Raw genomic sequence first — 21734 nt, forward strand, 5'->3', positions numbered from 1 at the left:
TTTAGTCCCTGCTGCTCCCAAAGAGATGTCCCTTTTAAATAACATGCATTTGCTTTACAGATTAGGATTTTTTTAAAATTTGAAGATAAAAATCATTTAGTGAGAGTCAGCCTGTGAGAGAGAATGTTGCCAAGATACATGGAAATATCCTGTCATGGCATTGCCTTAGAGATATTACAAAAGGTTTTTTGAAGAAAACAGAGTTGGCTTTTTTTCTTTGAAGATTCATTGAAGATACAGGACAAGGGATAGGAGCCAGGCTCTGAAAGTAATTTTTTTTTTTTATTTTAGTTCAATCATTTTTGAGAATGAAGGTTGCATTGAAACTATGTTTTGTTTATTTTGTTTCTCTTTGGTTTTCATGTTTTCACCAAAATGTTAGAATTTTATTTTTTAAAAAAATATTTCTTCCCAAACTATAAGTATTTTGTTTGTTTGAAAAATGTTTGGATTTTGGTTTGTGAGTTGTTGTCTAGTGTTGGCGTGTTTTTGAACTCTTTTGCATTCATCTGTGTCTGACAGCTCAAACTCGTTGCAAACTAGACATTTTCATGGAGAGAGAATCACTTTATTCACTCACTAAACAACTTCTTCTAATGAATAAGCTATTCAAACATTTCCCATTGCCAAGCTTCAGAGGTCAAACTGATACTGACTCCCTGCATGGCCTGGGATAAGTCATTATCTCTCTCTCCTTTCTCTGCAAACCCTGACTGTTAAATAGTTCCTCCCAGAAGAGGTGGGAGAAACAATTAGCTCATGCTGATAAAATGTTTTGAATACAAAATGTGGTTGATAGGTGCTAAAAGATGCTCCCATCAGTCATCATTAGTGATGCTGTCATTTCCTAGTCTCTGATTTTTGGTTATGTGCTTCTACAAGTGGAAAGGAAACAGGACATAATCAAAAAATCTACCAATATTTTTACTTCTGTCTTCAGGTGTTGTAATAACCGTTCATCATTGATTTTATCTGCTACTGTTCACTTTTGCAAACAGAGATATTTCCATGTCCACGGATCTAAAAATTGTGTCCCCCATAAGTTTTCACAGCTGGAGCAAAGGCAGCTCAGCCTCACCCATCCCTGATGCAGACAAATATTTTACATGGTCTATTCCTTTTCCTTTATGTGATAGATTTTGAATGTTGTAACGTTATGAGCTGTGTATTTATCTAAGAGCATCAAGGGGAGGAGGATGATGGTTAAGAGCTGACGCCTGAGCCTGACTCTGACCTTCCCAGGGAGGGTTCAAACGTGTAGGAACTCAAGGGAAAAAAAAAAGTGCAAAATTGGGACGGATTTGTTTTGTGCCAAAGTTACTTCACTGAAATAAAGCTCAGGCTGTAGTCAGGTGATGCTTTCTGCAGAGAAATGAGGCAGTTCTGGGATACCAAACAGTGATGGTTAATCACAAGGAGCGAAGGAAAGCATTGAAGGAGCTGCTTTTGCTGCTTTGAAACCTGTGTCTGTTTTCTCATGGATATTTAATGGTGTCAGGGTAAAGTGTCTGGTTAATCACTGCCCACAAACCTGTGTAAAACCTCCCTGCTCCATCTGAGATAGGGCTTGGACTCTGGCCCAGTGAGCAAGAGATGCCAGTGCAGGTGACTTGGGCACCCCAGAGGCCTCTCAGCTTCGGTCTGCTGCAAACCCCAACACAGGGGTTTCTGCAGTGTGTTGGATTGTAATTGATCTATGTTTTCATGTAAGAAATGCTTGCCATGCATGGGATGTGACTGTTTAGTAAGATGAGTGTAATTTTTCTCCCCATTTACAGGATGGCTATTTTTCCCACCGACCGAAAGAGAAAATGCGAACAGACAGCAATAATGAAAATTCTGTCCCCAAGGACTTTGAAACTATTGATAACAGTAACTTTGCTCCCAGGACTCAGAGACAAAAACACCAGACTGAGCTGGTGAAAAAACCCCTTAGCAAACAAAAGGAGCATTTGAGAAAGAAACTGGAAGAGGAGAAGATGAAGGAGAACTTGCTGCTGGGGAAGAACTCCAACGAGGTGGTGCAGTTCAGCAATCCCCTGGGAAAAAACAGCAGCAACAGCAACAACCTGAAGGACGTTGACAGGTTTCCCACAGAGCAGCTTATACAGAAGCTTGAGATGAGCTCCCCTGAGCTGAAGTACGACCAGCCCCCCAAGTGTGAGGTGACGGGCAAGGAGGCGATCTCGGCCATGTCCCGCGCCAAGTCCCAGCAGTGCCGCCAGGAGATCGCGGACGTGTACTGCCAGCACAAGCTGGGCAAGCTGATGCCAGAGCAGGTGACACGCTTCTGTGCCCTGGAGGGTAAGTGGGGAGATGGAGAAGTCAAACACTGTCTTGGGGGAGGCATTCTGTGGGATTGGAATGGCCTTCTGCTGACAGAAATGGCTTTATTGCAGGAATGTGTGATGGCTTGGCCCACGAAAACAAGGGAGGCTTTCAATTCCCTTTGAACAAGGGAATAATGTGGATGTCACAAGATCCCTGGTGGATTCCTGTAGAATTCATTTCCACCGGATTTTTATTGCACAATGTGATCTAGGTATTCAGCTGCTACTCCTGTTTCATTTAGTTCTTCATCCACAGACGCAGAGAAGAATAGTCAGAATCTTGCCATGTTGTGCAGGAGTTGTGTGGTTTTTGGTAATCAGACAACAGCCATTGTGAATTTTGGAGCTTTTTGCTAACCAATACATGAGTAGCATTGCTGTTATGGCCATTTTTATGTCACACTGGAGTCCTAAGATTTTGATAACCCAGGTAATTATTAGAAGTATATAAAAAAATTCCAAAAGCACAGGAAAAAATCCAATTTTGTGGCTGATGTCTATTTTTAATGTTCTTGAATCAGCAAAAGTTATTTTCAGAATCACTGCTGGAAAGTCAGTTACCTCTGCTGGCCTAAGCCAGGCTTTGATTGTTGCTTTGGTTTCTCCATGCCCTCAGATCACGAGTTACCTCTCAGCTTGCTGTCACTTTGCATGTCTGAGCTGACCTTTTTCTACTTTTCAAAAAAAAAAAGTGCTTCATGTGCCACTGTTCATCCAGCTATGAGATCTCCATAGAGTAAAATGCCTTAAAAAAAAAAGCATTGATCAGTTGAACAGAGTGGGTATTGATCAAGGAGCAGCATTACCCACAGCAGCATTTCTTTATTCAGCAATCCAGATCCCCACCTTGTAATTGGCCATGCACAGAAGGATATGTTATGTCTTTGTCCAGGCTGAAAGTGCAGAGGGGATTTATAAACTAGAGAATAAGTCTTGCTTTGAGACTGTAGAATAACCATGGGGATCCATGGGAAGCAGGGGATATTTAGTTCCTTTCATTGGGAACATCCTCTAATGGCTTGTTTACTGCGCCATCACAAAGCAGTGCTTACTGCAGGGTGATTTCAGTGTGGTAGAGAGCAGGATAGCATTGCTATTACAGGGATTAGGAGGTTAAATTCCCTGTACAGACAGTGAAAAAGAGGAGCTGCCCCAGAGAATGTATAAAAAAAAGCACTTCTCCCTGTAACAAGATTCTTAGGCTTTTAATTTAGATGTTGCATCTTACCAGGATGAATGGTCTGAGCACCCTCATTCCCTACCCCAGTGCATCTGTGACTGTTAGTTTTGGTTTTTTGGTTTTTTTACCATGTCTCTTTTGGTGTTTTTTCTCCCTTTCTTATCATGGCAATAGTCCAAATTGTCAAGCTGGGTGGGCAGACACTGGGGACAATTAATGGAGCAGGCAGGAGACGTGGTGTTCAGTAGGGAGAAGGGAAGAGGGGCAGTAAAGGCAGCACAAGATGAAGGGAAGACAAGAGAACAGGAGAGAGCTAAAAATGGAGCAAAAGCAGACATCAGTAACAGGATGAGCATCAGTGAGTACCCCGGGCACTGCTGAGGTGCCACTGGAGGAACCCACTGTGATGTCCTTGCTATTCCTTCCTCTTCCTCCCCTTTCTTCCTTCAGGGCAGGGCAGTCTCTGTGCTCTGTGGGAAAGTTGAGGGAGGCCAGCACCTTACAGACTCTGCCCTGCACTTTTGGGATCTAGAAAATGTCTTAGTTATGGGACCAGTGCTATAAATCTTGTGTAGGTAAATGTATCCCAAATACAAATATGCAAGTGATATCCTGGCCAGAGCTGAAGGTGTGTTGTCATTAGTGGGGGCAGACACTGCAACTGTGCAACTTTGCACACACGCATGGTTCCATGCCCTGCTTGGTGATCTCCCGGGGATGCAGGGTGACTTTCCAGAAGTTTTAAACAACTGCCATCCTTAAAAACAGGTTTCTCAATAAATATTTACTGCTTCTTTTCTAAATACAGGATTTATCTCTTGTGCCCTGCAGTCAGGATAATAGTGTGCTCTTAGAACCAAGAACAGGGTCACATTCTACACTTGAAGCCTTTCATATATGTACATAGCACATTGGTATAAATGCTTCCATTGTAATGTCAGAGTAAAATTCTCAGGAAGACTGGGAGCTACAAATATGTCTAGAAAAATGAGGAAAATGTCCAAATGTGATTAATTGAGGAAAAACTTATGTGGTATGGATATATTCCACATTAGAATATTAGGTGCATAAAGATTGAGTCTAAAATTTTTAGGTTTGCTGAGCTAGAGTTTTGTTTCTCGTTTTTTATTTTAACAAGTGGTGACACTTGTTTAAAAAGAATAATTCAGAGACCTGTTAGCCTAGCCAGATGGATACATGTGGAAAATGTTGATTTTTCTTTGCCTCAAGGTTATTTCCTCCTGCCTATGCTGACAGCTGAAGTTAACCATTTCAGCTGCCAGATTTCCTTGGCAGAAAGTCTGGACATCCTGTGTTCCATACAAGGTTGCTGTAGAGCAGATTTGGGAGCTTTGCTGTGGAGAAGTGCAGCAGCATATGGAATGGGACATGAGCTGCTAATGCAGGAAACACCAGTGCACAAGAAGGTTGGGTCACCAAACCTATGGCGGAGATCCCGACCTTGGAGTCATTTCCCAAACATTTGAATACAGAACTGTCAAGACTGACATGGGGGAACCCCAAAACCCTAGGAAAGCACCCAGTGCCTACTGGAAGACCCTGTATGTGTATAATTTGGTCGATCCCTTGAATTTCATAGGCCTGTTAAAGATCCATTGTCTGAGTTTCAGTGTGTTGTGGTCCCATATCTCTCCTCCCACTGTAGAACATAAATACTGCTGTTCTTCACCTCCAGAGTGACTCCATCCCTCATGAAAGGTGGCCTCATCCACTCTGTTGGTCCTTGAAAGGAGTTGAGCTTGATTACAGGAGAGTTTGTGAGGTACTGCACATCAGCTTTCGGGGATATAAGACACCCCATTGGTGGGATTGCTGATAGGGGAGATGTGGGTAGAGGCACTTCATGTATTAAAAAAGTGATCTGGTGTTTGTCAGCAGCAGTCAGACATCTGGGGTCTGAGCCTGTGTGTTCAGCATGTGAGTGCTGTTCCCATCAGCTTGGTTTGAACAAAGGTTTCCTGTCTGTTTTCAGCAAAACTGTGAAGTATAAATATTTATGCATTGGAACAGCACATTCATCCATTATCCCAACAAAGAAACGTGTTCCCAGTGCTGTGGTTTCCATTGAGATGTCATCCAGCTTTTAATCCCCTTGGATCTTGTCTCAGCTGATCAAAACCATGACGCTGCTAAGTGCAGCTATCAGTCATGGACAGGACTCCATCCAGCTGGATTGTCAGAAATGTTAAGTGATACATTCACTTCAGTGCTTATCAACAGGAACAGGATCATAGCAGCTGCTACTTTTTAAAGTGTTTTATTGTTTCCAAAGGCAACAGGCAAAGGAAGTTGATTATAAGGATCTTCAGTGATAAAAGAAAAGATTGTTAAAATCAAGAGCATGATGTGCTCTGCTTGACGTGCAGGTGTTATTTCCTTGAGGGCTGCAATCCCTCCAAGGGCATGGCTGCTGGAGCAGAACAGGACATGGCACCTTCACCAGTCACCTGACGTGCAGAGCAGGTGAGCTGGCATTTCCCTGCAAGCTGGCCCTAAAAACACAACACAAAAGCTATGGCACAGGAGATTGGTGTCAAAGACTTTAGGTGCAGCCTTACCCAGTCACGGCTGAGAGCAGGGCAAGGGGAAGCTTGCAGGTCTCCCTTGGCTCAGAAGGGAATGTTTGGCCTCTGTAGAAAGAAGTGTGTTTTGGGGAAAATGCATTCAGCAAATGTGAGATGGGAAGTGTAGGCTCAGCACAAGGTTAGATGAGGAAAGAACAAATCCAGGCCTGTGCAGGTTGAGAAGATACCCACAGACATCCTTTGGGGAGTTCCTTTTGTCTCAGGTGACATGGTACATGGTACAGGAGACAGGGTTCAGCAACCTGTAAGCCAAGTGGCAGATGTTTCCTTGCTGGGGCCATCTCTGGCCTAGTCCTGCACAGACACTGATTCTCTGCTGGGCCAGACTCCCCTCTGCTCACCAAAGCTGTCAGTGGATGTGGACCTGCTGCCTCCCTTCTTTGTCCATCATCGTGCATGGTCCTCCTCTTGTACTGGGAAGAAGCAGAAGTTTAAATGAGGATTCTTGTCTCTAAAATACCCATCACTCTGTAAAATCCCCCTAGCTAAAATCCCCTTGAACCAAGCCCAGGTGAGCTGATCTGTGCTATGTTAACCCACACAGAATCCATTATTACTGTGGGCAGGAGCACAGTCCTGGAATGGCCACTGTGACCCTGCCCAGCAACAATGGGAGCACTGCAATTGCCATTACACAACTCCACATTTCAACGTGATATTGAACTTGTGATTTCTGCTTCCTGTCCTCCTGAGGTGAAGAAAAGCCTAGCTGCTGGCCAGTGCCTGGATTCAGTCCCTGAGTTCTCTGTTTTTCACTCCATGTGGATCATGGCAGTTTGCAGCCCTGCACCCCTTGCCTTGCATGGATGGACACAGAGCACAATTCCTGCTTGGTCACTGCCACCAGGTCAGGAGCCATCACAGACAGTCCCAGGTGGCACCTGCAGCAGGCCTCCTCTGGGCCAGCTTCTCCCAGCTGCCACATCCCCAGGGGAGACTCTGGCCTAATCCTTATCATTAACTACCCAGCTGGCTTTATTCTTGGCCCAGACCTATGGGCCTAGATAGACCAAAGTACATAGAGTTTTTTGAGAAGATGTAGTTGTAGCAAATGAGAAGTCCCTAGGAAAGGAGAGCCTCCACTGGTCCTGATTTATTTCCTCTGGGTGTTTTTGTTGTCTTTTCTTAGTTTTTAAATCAAACAGGTTTTCCAGTACCTTCATCCTTGTGGGGTAAACCCAGCTTACAATAAAGTAGGAAAATCAAGTTTCCGTCATTCCAAATAATTTATCAGCACTGGAAGAGCTTTTGCAGATCAGACTGCCTTCTCCCTGGTTACTTACTGATAATGCTGCTCTGGCACACTGAAGCAAGTGCTTTCTGCTTCTTAGAGGCTGCTGGGAAGAAAATTTTCCATTTTATTTTAGAAACACAACCTTTTGGTTTTCAAACTGAGAGAAAAGAGCTCTGGAGCTCTGCTTACTGAGCAACACACAGGTAATAGCAATCTGAATGTTTTTATCTGATGACTTCAAACCACTCAGCAGAAAGAGGTGTGATTCTCAGGAAGGGAGAGGAGAAGCCACAAGATGCCAAATACTTTTGGGGTGGAGCAGAGCTGTTCTTCAAGGCATGGAAATGAGAGCATCCCCTACAGAATTTTAAAAGAGCTGTAATGAAGCAAATAGAGGATTTCATCTGCTCAATATGCATGTATGCACACAGTGACATATAAATGTGTGGTTTGTTTAGCTTTTAACATTTTGGCAGAGCATTTTTGGACTCACTGGGTTTGATCTACAGATCATTGAACCCCAGATTTGTCTTTTTCTGCTGGTTTCAGGATTCCAAATGACATTGGCTGCTGCTGCTTTGCTGTTAATCTGTTAGTGTGACAGAATCACTGTGGTGAGCTATACACAGTTTAAGGAGCATGTAAGAGCCACTGCACATGCAGCCCAGACAGCATTTTAATTTGCTACACCACAGATGACTCTGGTTGCAGTAAATTTACTGTGAGTAGACTAATTGCAAAATAACCCTAATTGAGTAGTTATCAGCAAACAACATCCTGTGGAACAAAACTGCTTACAATTAATAGCATTTAAGCCATGCACTGGTATTCTGCAGAATACTAAGATGTAATTACACCATGTACAGAGATTGTGTTCTGTTCTGCAAACCATGTTTCCAGCACTGCTTTCATTATAAAGGGCCATTTCAAGATTCAGTAGTTGCATTTTAGGCTAAATGAATTTATGAAATAAGTGATGTGTCTCTTCCCCTTAACATGTGTGAAGCAGAACCAACTCTAATAAAACCAGTGAAGCTGTGGCAGGAGAACAATGAGTGGTGCTAGTGTCTGCTCACATTCTCCCACGTTAGGCCTGTCTGATCACCTGTGGGCCTGGAGGCTGCAGAATTGGTCCCCAAGAGCAGAGTTGCAGAAATCATCTGGCACATGGCATCTCAAGGAAACGCTGGGAGCAATGCATGACACAAGGAGTGGGGGGCAGAAGGGATGGAAAATTTATGGTCAGCAGTCCTAGTTCTCACCAAGCCTCTGTTTTGGAAAATGTTATCATTTTATGGAGCATTAAAGGGGGAGCGTGGGCAAGCGTGGGAGAGGCAAATGGCTGAGGATGTCCTTGCTGCAAACCTCCTGGGAAGAGAGTGTGAGGGTAGCAGGAGCTCAGTGAGTATTTTGATAATGATTACTGTGTATGTACAGAGATGAAAGAAAAGTACTTAAGTGATCATTAATGCTTCTCAGTGATCCCCAGTGTTGATGGGGAAAGTCAAATACAACTATGGCTAAAGAAAATTGTTGGTATGAAGATATGAGCTGGGGGAGTGGGGAGAAGAATCAGAAGGACCAGGAAACCCAACCCAAAACAAAAGCACCAAATTCAGCCTCCCCTGTACAAGGAAAATTTGAGCCCTACTCTTTTTCATACATAATGTCTTTCATATAAAATTGTTGTTGGACCTCTGGAGTGGGCCCATTATGCTGATTTTAGTAGACAGACTCTGAAGAGGAAACATGGCATCTAATTATCTTAATTTTATTCAGTGCTAAGCAAGCAGCTGTGTACATTAGTACTGGACTGAGCTTGAGTTAAGCTTCAATGTTATTCTTTCCTAATTCAGCATTCCAACTATAACAAAACTGTGTCAGGGTGTCAGTGTAACATACTAATTGTAAGCAGGCAGCTTTTAAAAAATTTGCTTTTTTTATAAGCCTAAAATGCCACCAAGGACAAAGGAGCACAGATTCAGCTCTGTCTTTCTAACCACTGCACTTCTCCAAGTACCATTACTTAGCAAATACTCAGTTTTCATGGGAATCTGCAGCTGATAAACTATTATTTTGAGAATGGGGAAGTGTTATGTTCCAGAAATGCCATGCTAGCTGCAGCTCGAGGCTGCCACAGTTTAGTTTGAAGCCAATGGCACTGAGTGTATTATTTTTAAAATAATTGGGGGGGGGGGGAAACTCTTGACATTTAATTTCTTCCTCCTGAGCCGAGGCGAAGAATTTTTCTGTTTTGTGGCTTCTTGAAACAATGCCTTGAATGTATACAGAGTTTGTTACTGTATTAAAAATATAATTAAAGGGAATGCACCTTGTTTCAGGAAGGTTTTTAAAAGGGTACATTTCTTTGATGTATTTCTGGAGTCAGTGAGCTTTATGAGATCACTGGTTTGTAATGGCTTCCCCTGGAAATGAGGAAGAGTTGTTTAAGAGATCTAACTCTGAATTAAAATGCCAGCAATCTAGGCAGGAAGCCAATCTTACAGGACATTATTGCCGTTTTAAGATTCCAAACCATAATTTGTTTCTGTTGCAAATATTTCTTATGCAGAAGGTAGTTTTAAAACATCTATCTTTTCTCTCCGTGGGTAATCATGACTTCCATAGAAAAACTGAATGACAAGAATCTGTAGCTGAGCAACCTTGAAAAAGATTTTGAAATTGCTCATTGTATATTTAGTCTTCCAAGTAAATGCTTGTCTTTGATAGTTTGAGAGAGTGTTAGAAGTGAATAGCCCTGATTCACTGCTCACACTATTTTAATATCCAACCTCACTGATTTATCATTTAGTTGTGTCAAATAAGTTTCTCCTGATTGGCACCTTTGTAAGGAGGAACAGAGCACTCCCATCTCCCAGTCCCTGCTGCTGTCACCATCGGGCTCAGCTGAATGCACAGTAAAGTCTGAAGCATTTTACACTTTTACTATAAAATAAGATATTGGTTTAAAGTCCTGGCCCTACTGAAAGGCCCATGGCAATTGTCCATCATTTTTCCTCTCTGGCTTTCTCACCAACCCCCAGGGAGGCCAAAGAATTTTTCAGTCCTTTCTTTTAGGGCTTGTTGCAAGCTGAATGATCTCTATCAACTCTTGTGTTCAGTGCTCACCCATTTGTCCTCATCCACAGATGTTACTGTAAAAATGATGGAAGATTTAAGCCAAAGAGCAAAATTATGCTGCAGGAAAAATCTTTGTCTAGTAACTCGAACTCTGTGGTCTCTGGAAAATAATTTGCATAGCAATTGTACGTGCTTTCAAATTGTGGAATTTGTAGGATTTCTTCTGAAGGCCTGAATTGCTTTTTGCCTTTTAAAAGAGAAATCTGTGCCTGAGAGTGTCCAAACACTCCCTGGGCTCTGTCAGCCTTGGAGCCCTGACCACCTCCCTGGGATATCTGGTCCAGGGCCCAGCCACCCTCTGGGTGGAGAAACCTCATCCTAACATCCAACCTGGAACGCTCCCAACAGCCTGGAACAGTTGTAGGTCCTGTCAGAGAGCACCTCACAAAGAGCTGTCAGTTAAAAGGATATTTTTCTGCAAATCTCTTTGGAAGCCTCACTACTCAGCTGAAGTTCAGGGCAGCCCTTGGTGTAACTAGAATATAATTGTTTATGTAATTCTCTTTGTTGCAAGGTTATTCTGTCTCTTTTGTGAAGGCTTTCTTGCCCATACTAATGGAAGTGTTTTGTTGAAGTTTTGATTAATTTCTGCAACTCATTACAAGTTGTAGGAGAAGCACTTTGCTGATGAGAATGCACCTTTGCTGGTGCCTGCCTGTAAACAGCAGCTCAAGCAGCCTGGCTGCTTACTCACCTGTGGTTTTAATGGCAAATGGAAGGTTCCAGACAGCTGGTGGATATTGCTGTGCAGTGGAGCACTGCAATCCCTGCTATTCCCAGGCTGAAGCTCTGTGTGTGTTACTGTGCTGCACAATCGTGTGGAGCTCGGCAGGAGTATGACTAAACAGAACCATACATTGTCATGTTCTGCATCTATTTCTGGGCTGTGATTCATTCTGGGCAATTTAGTGAATAGTAGAGAGGAAAAGGGAAGTTCAAAAGAGAAATTTACTGCAATATATGTTTTACCCATTTGTACTTTCTCTTTTGCATGGGACTGAGGTGTAGTTGCTCTGGAGGAATTTCCCTGTGGCACTGAGCAGGTTTGAGGATCTGTCCCCAAGTCATTCTCTGTATCTGAGACAGTCTCTTTGGTCATTTATTCAAAAACATGTGAGGAATGTACCCCCTTGCAGAAGGGAAAGCTGGGCAGGAGAACCCAGCCTGGCTCATTTGGCCACCTTGTCATAGAAAGAAATGGCTAAGGAGAGGTGTGTTTGAGATAAATGTGAGGAGAGACATTGCGGAAAAGACTTGTGTATAACACACATTGGACTTGCCAAACAAGAGCAGAGGGAGGCTACACAGAGCTGAAGTGGTTTTGTAAACAAATCTATAATTTTCTGCCAGGAGGTGATCACAAAGCCAAGCTTCCTGTGAAGTGTTCAAAGCAAAGTGGGCTAGAGGTGTAACAGATGTAATAAAACAGCTTTGCTGACCCCTTTTAAGTGATGTCTTACTTCAGTAAATTTATTCTATAACCTTTATCAGTGAACCATAAAATGTCTCTATGCACTTCTATCATCAAAATTTTAAATTCACTGAGAAATAAACAGGACAATTTTGCTCTTACAAGAGCAAGCAAAGATAATTTGGGGATTCTTGTCTTACCAGTCTGTGGAAGTTTATAGCCCAAAGCAAAGCCCATCCATCCAGCATTTGGGAATAAGAACAGTTGTATGGCAGTTCTGATTCTGAAAATGTTCTACCTTGCAGATCCCTGAAAAGCAAATGAGAAAATCACTTCTGACAGGCTCATGAGGAATATTACAAGGAAGCTTCAGACATCTCTGGCATTCTTAACCTGGTCATCAAAAAGGAAATCTTAGTGAGAAATCCTACTAGATTCAGCTCCATCATTTACAATTGAAAAGGCTGCAGTTAGCACACAGGTTCACTCATTTTCATTTCTCTCAATCATTTCTGGCCATTTGTAGACATAATTTGCCAAACAGGCAAACATTTGTGTTGTCATGGCATTTGCTTTCCATTGCTGCAGAATTTTAGGAAATAAATCAGGGATGTTAGGGGTCCCCTAAGGTGCAAACTTGGAAATCGCTCAGAAAATTCTACTGAAATCCATTCAAGCAGAAGGATCACTTCAAGAAGAAGAAAAAGGAAAGATGCAATGTGGTTGCTCTAGAAATGATTAAAGAGCTCTAAACCAAGGAGGGACAGCAGGAATATGCTCCATTACACCATAGCATGGGCCAACCAAATTAGCTCTAATAGAAGTTAAGTCCTGGACTAATAGTGGGGAAACTTGGGGTTTGTTCTTTGATGTGGCTCAGGCTCATTGGGACACCTCAGACAGCTCATGTCATGTTCAGCCCAGGTATTTAACTCCATTGCAGATACATGCAGAGGAAAAATGGGGATGGTGATGTTACAGTTAGTTTGGTATTAATGTGGATTTTAAATCCTGTTTATCAAGAGAATTTGAAACAATTTTGTTAAAAAAATAACAAGGTTTTTTTTTTCTGAGTTCCCTATGGATTTTGCTCTACAAAAGTATCTTTAAGGAGGAAAAATTCTCTCTTTTCTCTCTTTCTCTCTTTTTCTGGTAGCTATCAGTATGTCTGATGTTTTTGAACCAGACCAAATCTGTTCCCTTTGTTTCAGAGTGCTTAGGAAGGGAACTGTGGTTTTACTTATCATATATTTCAAAGCCTGCCTGGTGCTATATTAGTTTCCACAATAAATTTCCCAAGGTAAAGTGACAAACCAGTAATTTTTCATTATGAATCAGCTATCCATGAAAGATTGGATTTAGGTCAAAATTTATTACCCTATGGAACTGAAGCCAATATTTAACATAATGTCAGCTATCTTGATATTAGAGAATTTTAATGGCTATGCAATTTTATTCAATGATGAAGTTATTTCAGTTGTGTAGTGTGTGTCTGGGCAATTTGATATACAGAACCTTGAGATGAAAATTGGATAAACATGGAAAATGGTGATTGATTGGTGGAAGGTTGCAATAATGTCTGCCTTGATATACCTTTTATTGTTAAATTATTTATCTAATGCAATCTCCTACACTTTTAGTAGTCTTTAAGTTGGCATTAAATCGATGTTTAAGTCTTCACAGTCAGAAAGGCCTCATAACTCAAACTGATAAATATCTTCTAACACATCAGGAGGAATAATGATCCGTCTTAATATCTGAAAGTAAAAAAGGTGTTATTCTTTCTATTTTCTATGAATCCCTATCTTTATTCAGATAGTAACTAAATCTAGTGAAGAGTGAATAGGAATGTGAGTTCCTTTCTGCCTCAAAAGCAGCAATAATTTTGAAAATTAATGCTGGAATTTTATTCAAATAGTAGGAGGCTTTTCATTTTTTGAGGTGGAGATAGAAAAAATTATCTTATGGAAAAATAGAATCTCCAAATGAGTTTTCATCTTAAAGCATTACAAATTTATTTCAACTATGCCTAAAACCACCCAGCTGCAATACCACAGAGGTGCCCTAAGTACACCTTCAGTACTTGGTAAATTTGTCCAGAATTCAAGTAGAATGCGAAGACCTTGCATAATCCCTGAATAATGCATTGCAGAGCTGCTGAAATATTTTTCATCATTTGCATAAATCTTGTGTAGAAGCAGTTGTGATTTGACAGTTTTCTTTTCATTATCTGAGTTGAGAACTGAAACCTGTAATTGTTAGCTGGCCTAAACTGGTGTAGCTTCATTTGGACAAAGCAGTGAACCAAACCAACCCTGCAGCTTTTCTGAAATGCCATCACCTCCCTCTCGAGCAGCATCTGCCTGTGCTGAGGCAAAACAGAGGAAATCCTACATTTCTTCAGACTAATTTCATTAAGCTACACTGGAAATTGTGTAATTCTACACAGGAGACATTTAGGAATCCCCAAAACCTCCAGCTTCAAAGGGCAGTTTTTGTATCAGTTCAGGCTCCCTACTTGGGCTTGTTTATTGCTTTGAACATTGCAGATTTACTTTTATGATTCATAATCATCCATAAAGAAATTCAGCTGTTATTTAAAATGCTCTGTTGGGAACGCTCAGTAGTTATTAATTAATAATGCATCAGTAAAGCAAAGGGCAGGTAAAGCTGCAGTTACAAGTATTGGCTGGGTCTCTGCTGCCTTCAGAGTTGTGGCTGTGTCTTGTTTCCCCAGGGTTAGCTCATCCTTGTGACTCTGGGTTCTCCTCCTCATACTCCAGGCACTTTCTGTAGAAAATACTGACTGGTGCATTAATTTATCCACAATTTAAAGTAAACCAAAATGCCTATTAATATTAACAGGTATAAACTTACTCCTAACATGTTTTTTCAGTGCCAGAAACCTGTCAGGGACTCGTGAGAACAAAAAGTCACTCAGTAATTTCTTTTAAATGAAAAAAATATAGGCCTAAGTACAGAAAAAGAAAAAAGCACACTACAATCTACTTTGAAGTGCTTTTATATAGACACAGTGCCAGTGAGGATCAATGCTGTGAATGTCAGTGCAAACCTGGTGTCCATGGGGTTAGAGATGGATGAACTGAATGTTGCTGCTTTTGAAGAAAAAAGAATTAATTGCTTGGAGATTTCCTGTACCCCTGCTGGCCCAGAGCTGAGCTCTGTTTGGCAATATTTTTTTGTATTTTTGCTTTCATGCTGATTACCACTTTTGCAATGTGTCCTATTTTTGTGTAGTAATTGGTAATCTGGAAAATTTACTTGGTGTGCAAGATTTAATATTAGGTTCTGCTGTCACGCTGACAATGAATTAGCTTTTTGGACTCTATCATATGTTCTCAGCAGGCACATATGTAATTAAAATGAGCCCACGTTGAGTTTCATATTAACACTCAAATCACCTTTGGCAAAAGGTCTCTGTGTTCTTTTGGGATTATACTCTGGGGCAATGTAATTACAGTGTCAAGTATAATTTTTACCTTTAAATACTTCTTCATTTACAATAATATTTAACTTTTCCATACTGGTTCACCTTTTCATTTACAAAATGATTTTGTTCTAATAAAAATGTTGCCAGCACAGGCATTCTATTTCAGATGTTGTCTTCAACTTAACAAAGTTGTGCTGTTGAACAGTAAGGATTTGGTTTCAGGAGACATTGGATTAGTTTACATAAAAAGTCATTCCAGAAATTAAATTATTTCATCAAGTTGGTACTTGCTGTGATAATAGGGGCAGGGTGATCCAGTCTCATAGAAAAAGGGTGAGAAGGAATTGTGTGTGTGTGTGTGGATAAACAGTTCATCTTCTAGCAACAGCGTCTTGAGAAATAATATGAAGAGATTTTTCATCATTCTTTTAATGTCAAAATAAAGATAGAGGAAATTAAATTATACTTGAAATAAATTGCAGCTCAGGTGTTTTTGATTCTTTTAGCCATAATGGAGGATTGCTAAGGAGGCTCAAAGTTAATCTGCATTTTTATAGATCAGGGATTGTTCAGAACTGGAACATGAGCAGAATTTGGCTCAGACATGCTAATTCTCTTTTGATACTGATTTTACACTGTCCATTCTCCATTGATTTCAGAGGGGCTGCAGAGTAGGAGATGGACTGAAATGAATTCAGCAGATGAACTGAATGAAGTTATGTTGGTACTACTCATTCACTACCTCCTTCCCTTAACCAATAATATTTCTTCTTGTCCCAATTACAAATCCTCTTTTCCTGTTCCCTCCCTGGGGTGTGCTGGGTGTCCGAGGCTCTGAGCTCTGCCCTGCCTGTGCAGGTCAAGGCAGCCCTGAGCCCCGACAGCCAGGGAGCTTGGGGTTGTTACTGCAATCCTCTGCCAACATTTCTTCTTTTTCCGGGGCTCTTTCTTAAATAAACATGTCATTTTACAATCTGTGAGATGCTCCTTGCGTTTCACACATTTTCATCTCCTAAATTAGGTTTGCTTAGCAGTTTTGCAGCCAGTTGATGATTTTCATGCCCTACTGTACCATAAAAGCCAAGTTGTGAATGAATTTGTTTGGGGCTCTGTCATTTAGAGGAGGAGGAACTGAATTACATCTCAACACGAGTTGTTTGAGTTTGTGTTTTTTTTAGTTTACTCTTTTAAGCCTCCCTTTGTGATAGAGATGATCAAATAGCTTGTGTAAGAATGAGAGATAGCAGGAGGAAAACCCAAATATGGGAAAACAATACTGCTGGGTTACATCTAGACCTTCCAAGCAGTTTTTAGCACTTGTTTTACCTAATTAAAATGCATAGCAGCTTGGGTGTGTGCCCTGTCTCACAGTGTGCTGCACCTTTAGGTTATTCCGGAGATCCACGCTGATGCACAGCTCCCTGCTGCCAGGCTCCCCAGATTCAGAGGGGTGGGATGGGCTGTGCCTGGGCAGAGCCTCCCTGTGCCCAGGTCCTGCTCAAACCCTGCTCAAACCCCAGGCTGCATCAGTGCCAGCTGCAGGAAATGGGAACTGCCTGGGGCCAAATTTAGTACCTCTGGCCGCTGACGTGAAATGAGGTTGCACAATGGGAAGAGAGACTGAGGGGCAGAGTTAATTTTAGAAATTATCTCCATTGTTATTTTTGTCTGTAAAAAGTCAGCATGAATTTTTTTGTTTCAGATGTTGCTCAGATACTCCTCTTGTGCAGTACAGAGAAGACCCTTCCACAAGTTACTGTTTGAGCAGCTCCCTGACATCCAAGGGCCTCATAGACTTGTTAAAATCTGAGAGAAATTTATAACTCATTTATAAGTTATGGTATTATTGCGAGAATGCATTTTGCATACAAATTCTCCCCAGATGCTTTTAACAGCAGCCAGTAACTTATTTAGTCAATAAAGTGATGTTTTCTGTGCATTGGATTTTTTTAACAAAACTGTAATGTCAATTGAAATACAGAAAAATCACTTTATGTTGCTTTTGTTGAACATTTTCTGATGCTGGCAATTTGATTTTTCCCTTTGTTTTCCTCTAGTGGTATGTTAATGGGATCCTTTTATTCTGTGATGGAATAATGGAGTGCAAGTCATTTATTTTAGCAACAAGACTCTGCTTTTCTGTTCTATCCTTTGCCCATCACTTTAAATGTGAATATCCATCCTCGTGAACACCAGCCCAAACAATTTCCATGAGAACATTTAAAATATCAAGCTCAGTTAATTCATTCTAATTTGTTCCTTGCTGGCAAAAGCTTTGTATTGAGAGTTGTTTTCCGCGCTGTTTCAGAGGAGTGAATGTTGGAGTGCTGACCCTGCCAGATGTGTCAGGGCTCAGGTTTGGTGCAGCTGCAGCTGGAGCAGAGCAGGTGTTCAGCAGCTCCTGCTCAGTGCACGTTTCACTCACACAGAGCCCGTCACAATGAAGCATGGAATTCCAGATATGATTTTCAAGGCACCCTAATTGGATTAGAGGGATTGTGTTAAAGATATGTTGGCTATGAAATGTTTAGAGGATTAATGCCCGATGGTTTTTTTTTTTTTCTTTCTTTCTTAAACCATCTTTACTAATCCCTCTTGATCAGAAGCAGCTTCTGGAAAGCATTCCAGCCAGGAAGGAGAGCCCAGCTCTACCTTCCCCATCTCAGGAGGAGAGACATAGGCTGTTATATTCACTGCACAGACCAAAACTCTCAGTCAGATCCAGAGTACTCATTGTCACTGTTTTGTTTTTTTTTTTTCTGAAAATGTGAATATTTATGTCCTTAACATTTTCCATATTAATGAACAATTTTGGGGTGTGAGGGTGGCCTGTGTAAGAATTAACATCCATCTGTTTTGTGTTTCAACCTGTCTGTATATGTGAAAATCTAGCTCAAGTAGTGCAGTGTCATTTATTAATCAGATGTTATTGTAACTGAGCACACCATACAATTACATTTTTGAAGTCTGCTGAAGGAACCAGTGTTAATTGCTTACAGTAGAATCTATTTCCTGGTGGAAGTGTCACAATATAATTAAGTTGTGTTCCTCTGTCTGACAAGCAATACACTCAGAGAAGATTGGTCCTTTTTTCCTTCTCTGTTGAGTAAAATTATTCCCATTCCACAATAACCCTTTATGCAGTATACATGGTAGCAAGGAGTACAGATGCTGTCTGGAAGCACAAAAGCTGATCAATTATAAAATAATTCATGTGTTGCTTTTCACACGGGCAAATGAGAAGTTCTTTGGGTCATTTGACAAAACCATTGCTTGCCAGTGTCCTTTGACATAATGGATATTTGACAACAGTTATGTGTCAAAAAATCAGTTATGCTGAAAAATGTATACTGAGTGGAGAAACTGCACTTGTTTCTGGGGGAAGCTTGTTTTTTAGATGTGCTGTTTTACTTTAAATGCTTCAGTTCCCTCTGTTTCCTAGCTAATCTGCCAGTGTATACAAACTCAAGGCATATATGTATTTATTGTACCTACACATTCATGAATCTGATATCTGGCACATCTTTTATTGCCACAGTGTGAGATTCTTAGCAGTGCTTAGTCTTTGAAACCTGTAAAGTGTAACTCAAAGGGATGCAGGGGAAGCAGATCCTGACAGCTTTGCAGTGAATCTGCACAGACCTGTGCCATTTATCTTTTCTCTCTCTTTTGACTGTACTGTGAAATTCCCATTAATTTCACTCACACTGCAAGTGCCAGCTAAAACATGAGGCTAAACTTTCCCATTTTGCACCATGTTGGCACAGGGAACAGAAATGAGGGTTGATTTTTGCTTCTGCTAGTGCAGCCTTTATTCTCAGTACCTAACTTGACCTTTTCTATGTAAAATACATGTGAAAGTCTTTACTTTTTGGGTCTGTTTCCAACACTATGTTCATAATTATCTTGAACAGAGAATAAAGGCAGACTCTGTCCTTCCAATTCTACATTCAAAAAATAGAAGACAGATGTAATGGAATCTCAAAGGGAGGATTAACTTTGAGTTAACAGACCAGATACTCATATGGTATAAATTCACTTGGTCCTGGCCTTACACCAGCTGATTGTAATGATTAACTGTTAATTTATTGAGGTTATTTGGGGGAAGAGATACTTTACATAGGACTTGAAAGATGACAGCACAGTAAAACAGAAAGGGAAAACATTGATCAGGCAGGTAACAAACATGCTTTTATCTACCTATTCATTTCTTGGTAGTCTCAGCAGTACATAACATCTCCTGGGAGGTTATGTGAAGTAGAGATGTGTGTAATTGCTTGTGTTTTCACTCCTTATTGATTATTCTTGCTGTGAGCATGAGAGGAAGTGATGGTGTAAAGGTTACAGCGTGCCAGTCTCCAAACACACTGGAACAGACACTCCAATCAGCAGAGGCTGTTTCAAATGCTAATTTGAACTATAAGCCTTGATATACTTCTGTTGCTATTTTACTTAGTATTTGTTATGTTGGCTGTTCCATAGTAACTGATTGACTTTCAAGTTTCTGTTCCTTGAAGGCTTAAACTTCCTGATGATTTTAGGCAGAAGAGAAAGTCTGAACTGAAATAAGGGCATTTTCTGCATTTTCTTCTTGTCCTGCACAAGAAATCTAGATGCTTTTTGGAGGGAAGGGAGTGAGGCTCTTCAGACAAGAGCTGACTCCAAGGCCCATTGTTGGTTTTGGCGTGAAGGGTGGTGAGGCTGTCACTGGTGTTCCAGCTGGGATGTGATCCATCTGCAGCAAGAGGGCTGGCAGCCCCTGGAGTGGAATTCAGGCCACCTAAATCAGTAGTTGATTGTTCAGAAAATGCAAACTGTGAATGAAGTTTTATAAATGTTTCAGTCTGGCTTTGTGTCATCAGTTTTCTTGGGAGTGGTGACTTCTCTTGTATGACAAATTCCTGTTCTCATCAGTTTGGGGCTGTTGATGGGAGCATCCTTAGCAACAACCAGTGGTGGATAAGGTAACTAAACACATGCTTCATTTCAATCCTTTCACTTCTTGCCTTCTGTAACCTTTCCCCTCCTAACAAGCACAAGTCAGCTCTTGGAGCACAATTGTCTCCTCCTGCAGTGAGCTTTCTGTCAGAGGAGGGTGGCTCCACACGGTGGGAAAACTCTCACACCCGATGTGTTAGCCAAAAAACACAGGACTGCTGTTCTCCCTTTTATCTTGGGTGTATTGTCATGGAACTGGTGCACTCGGGAGCTGCTCCACAAGTTCTGACTCTGAGCTGGGAATGGGCTGTGGGTTTGTCCAGAGAGCCAAGCTTGAAAATCTCTTTTATTTGAGTTTCTTTTTAAGGCTGTGCCCCACAGGCACCTGTAAATGGTGGTCTTCCTCTTTTTTTGTGGTTTCCAAGGGTCTTGCCTCTCAAATGTCAAGTCACAGAGTCAAAGAATGGTGTGGGTTGAAGGAACCTTAAAGATCATCCTGCCATGTGAAGGGATGCTTCCCACTAGACCAGATTGCTCAAGGCCTTATCCAGCCTGGCCTTGAACACTTGCAGGGCTGGGGCATCCACAGCCTCCCTGAGCAAACTTGTTCCAGCATGCCACCATCCTCATGGTGAAGAATTCCCTCCTAATATCCAACCCAAATTTCCCTTCTTTCAGTTTGTACCCATTGCTCCTTGTCCTGTCCCTGCAATTCCTGACCACGGAATCCTTGTGGCTGCTCTTGGATCTGCTTTTCTTTACGTCTCTGGAGTCCAGTAATGTCACTGGATATCGTAAAAATAGCCTGATGCTCATTTAAAAGGCATTTTGTATTCGCCCTAATAACACTGATCACGATGTGCTAATTGGCTGTTAATTGATATGATAAACACTATTATTACAAGATTCATTCTAATTCAACATTAATTAATTTACTGTTGCTTTTGAGTGTTATTTATTCATTGCAGTCGGTAGGAATAGGGAGAAAATGCTTGACTAACACACTCCAGCAAAACTACAAATAATTGAGATTTGTCTCCCAGGAATGCTAGCATTTCCATAATTAGGATAGTCAGAAAAGCAAGCTTGTTACAGAGATGATTGGCCTGCCTAGATAAGTATTGTAGTAAATTAAGTTTAGTGTGTATTGCAAGTGCAGTATAGTGGAATCTGATAATTACTTGGTCATTTGCAAATCATAAAAATGGTTTCAGTAATGATTCAATACTGTCTGCAAGATAGAACAAATTTTTTGTTTGAAATATGGTAGGCTGCTTCAAACCAAATGCTGCTTGCTTTTGCTGGATATTTAGTGAATATGAGTGTGCTGCTGCTGCACACACACATACATGGACCCTGAAGGTTGATTTTGAACAGTTCTGTGTTATCTCAACTGCTTTTGCAGGTTTGTGATACAAAAAATTGCTGTCCTTGTTCTCAAGG

General features: G+C 41.2%; 1 protein-coding gene across 8 annotated transcripts in view; it reads left to right on the forward strand.

The window, feature by feature from the left end:
* XYLT1 (xylosyltransferase 1) overlaps positions 1-21734 on the forward strand; it is a 174979-nt gene that overhangs the window by 82695 nt on the left and 70550 nt on the right. For all 8 annotated transcript variants that reach the window (XM_064725398.1, XM_064725399.1, XM_064725400.1 and 5 more), the window contains one exon: positions 1779-2304. In XM_064725398.1, coding sequence (XP_064581468.1) covers positions 1779-2304 — 526 coding nt within the window. The remainder of the gene's footprint in view (positions 1-1778; positions 2305-21734) is intronic.

This window comes from Zonotrichia leucophrys, chromosome 14, assembly GCF_028769735.1.
Source record: "Zonotrichia leucophrys gambelii isolate GWCS_2022_RI chromosome 14, RI_Zleu_2.0, whole genome shotgun sequence".
Classification (NCBI taxonomy): domain Eukaryota; kingdom Metazoa; phylum Chordata; class Aves; order Passeriformes; family Passerellidae; genus Zonotrichia; species Zonotrichia leucophrys.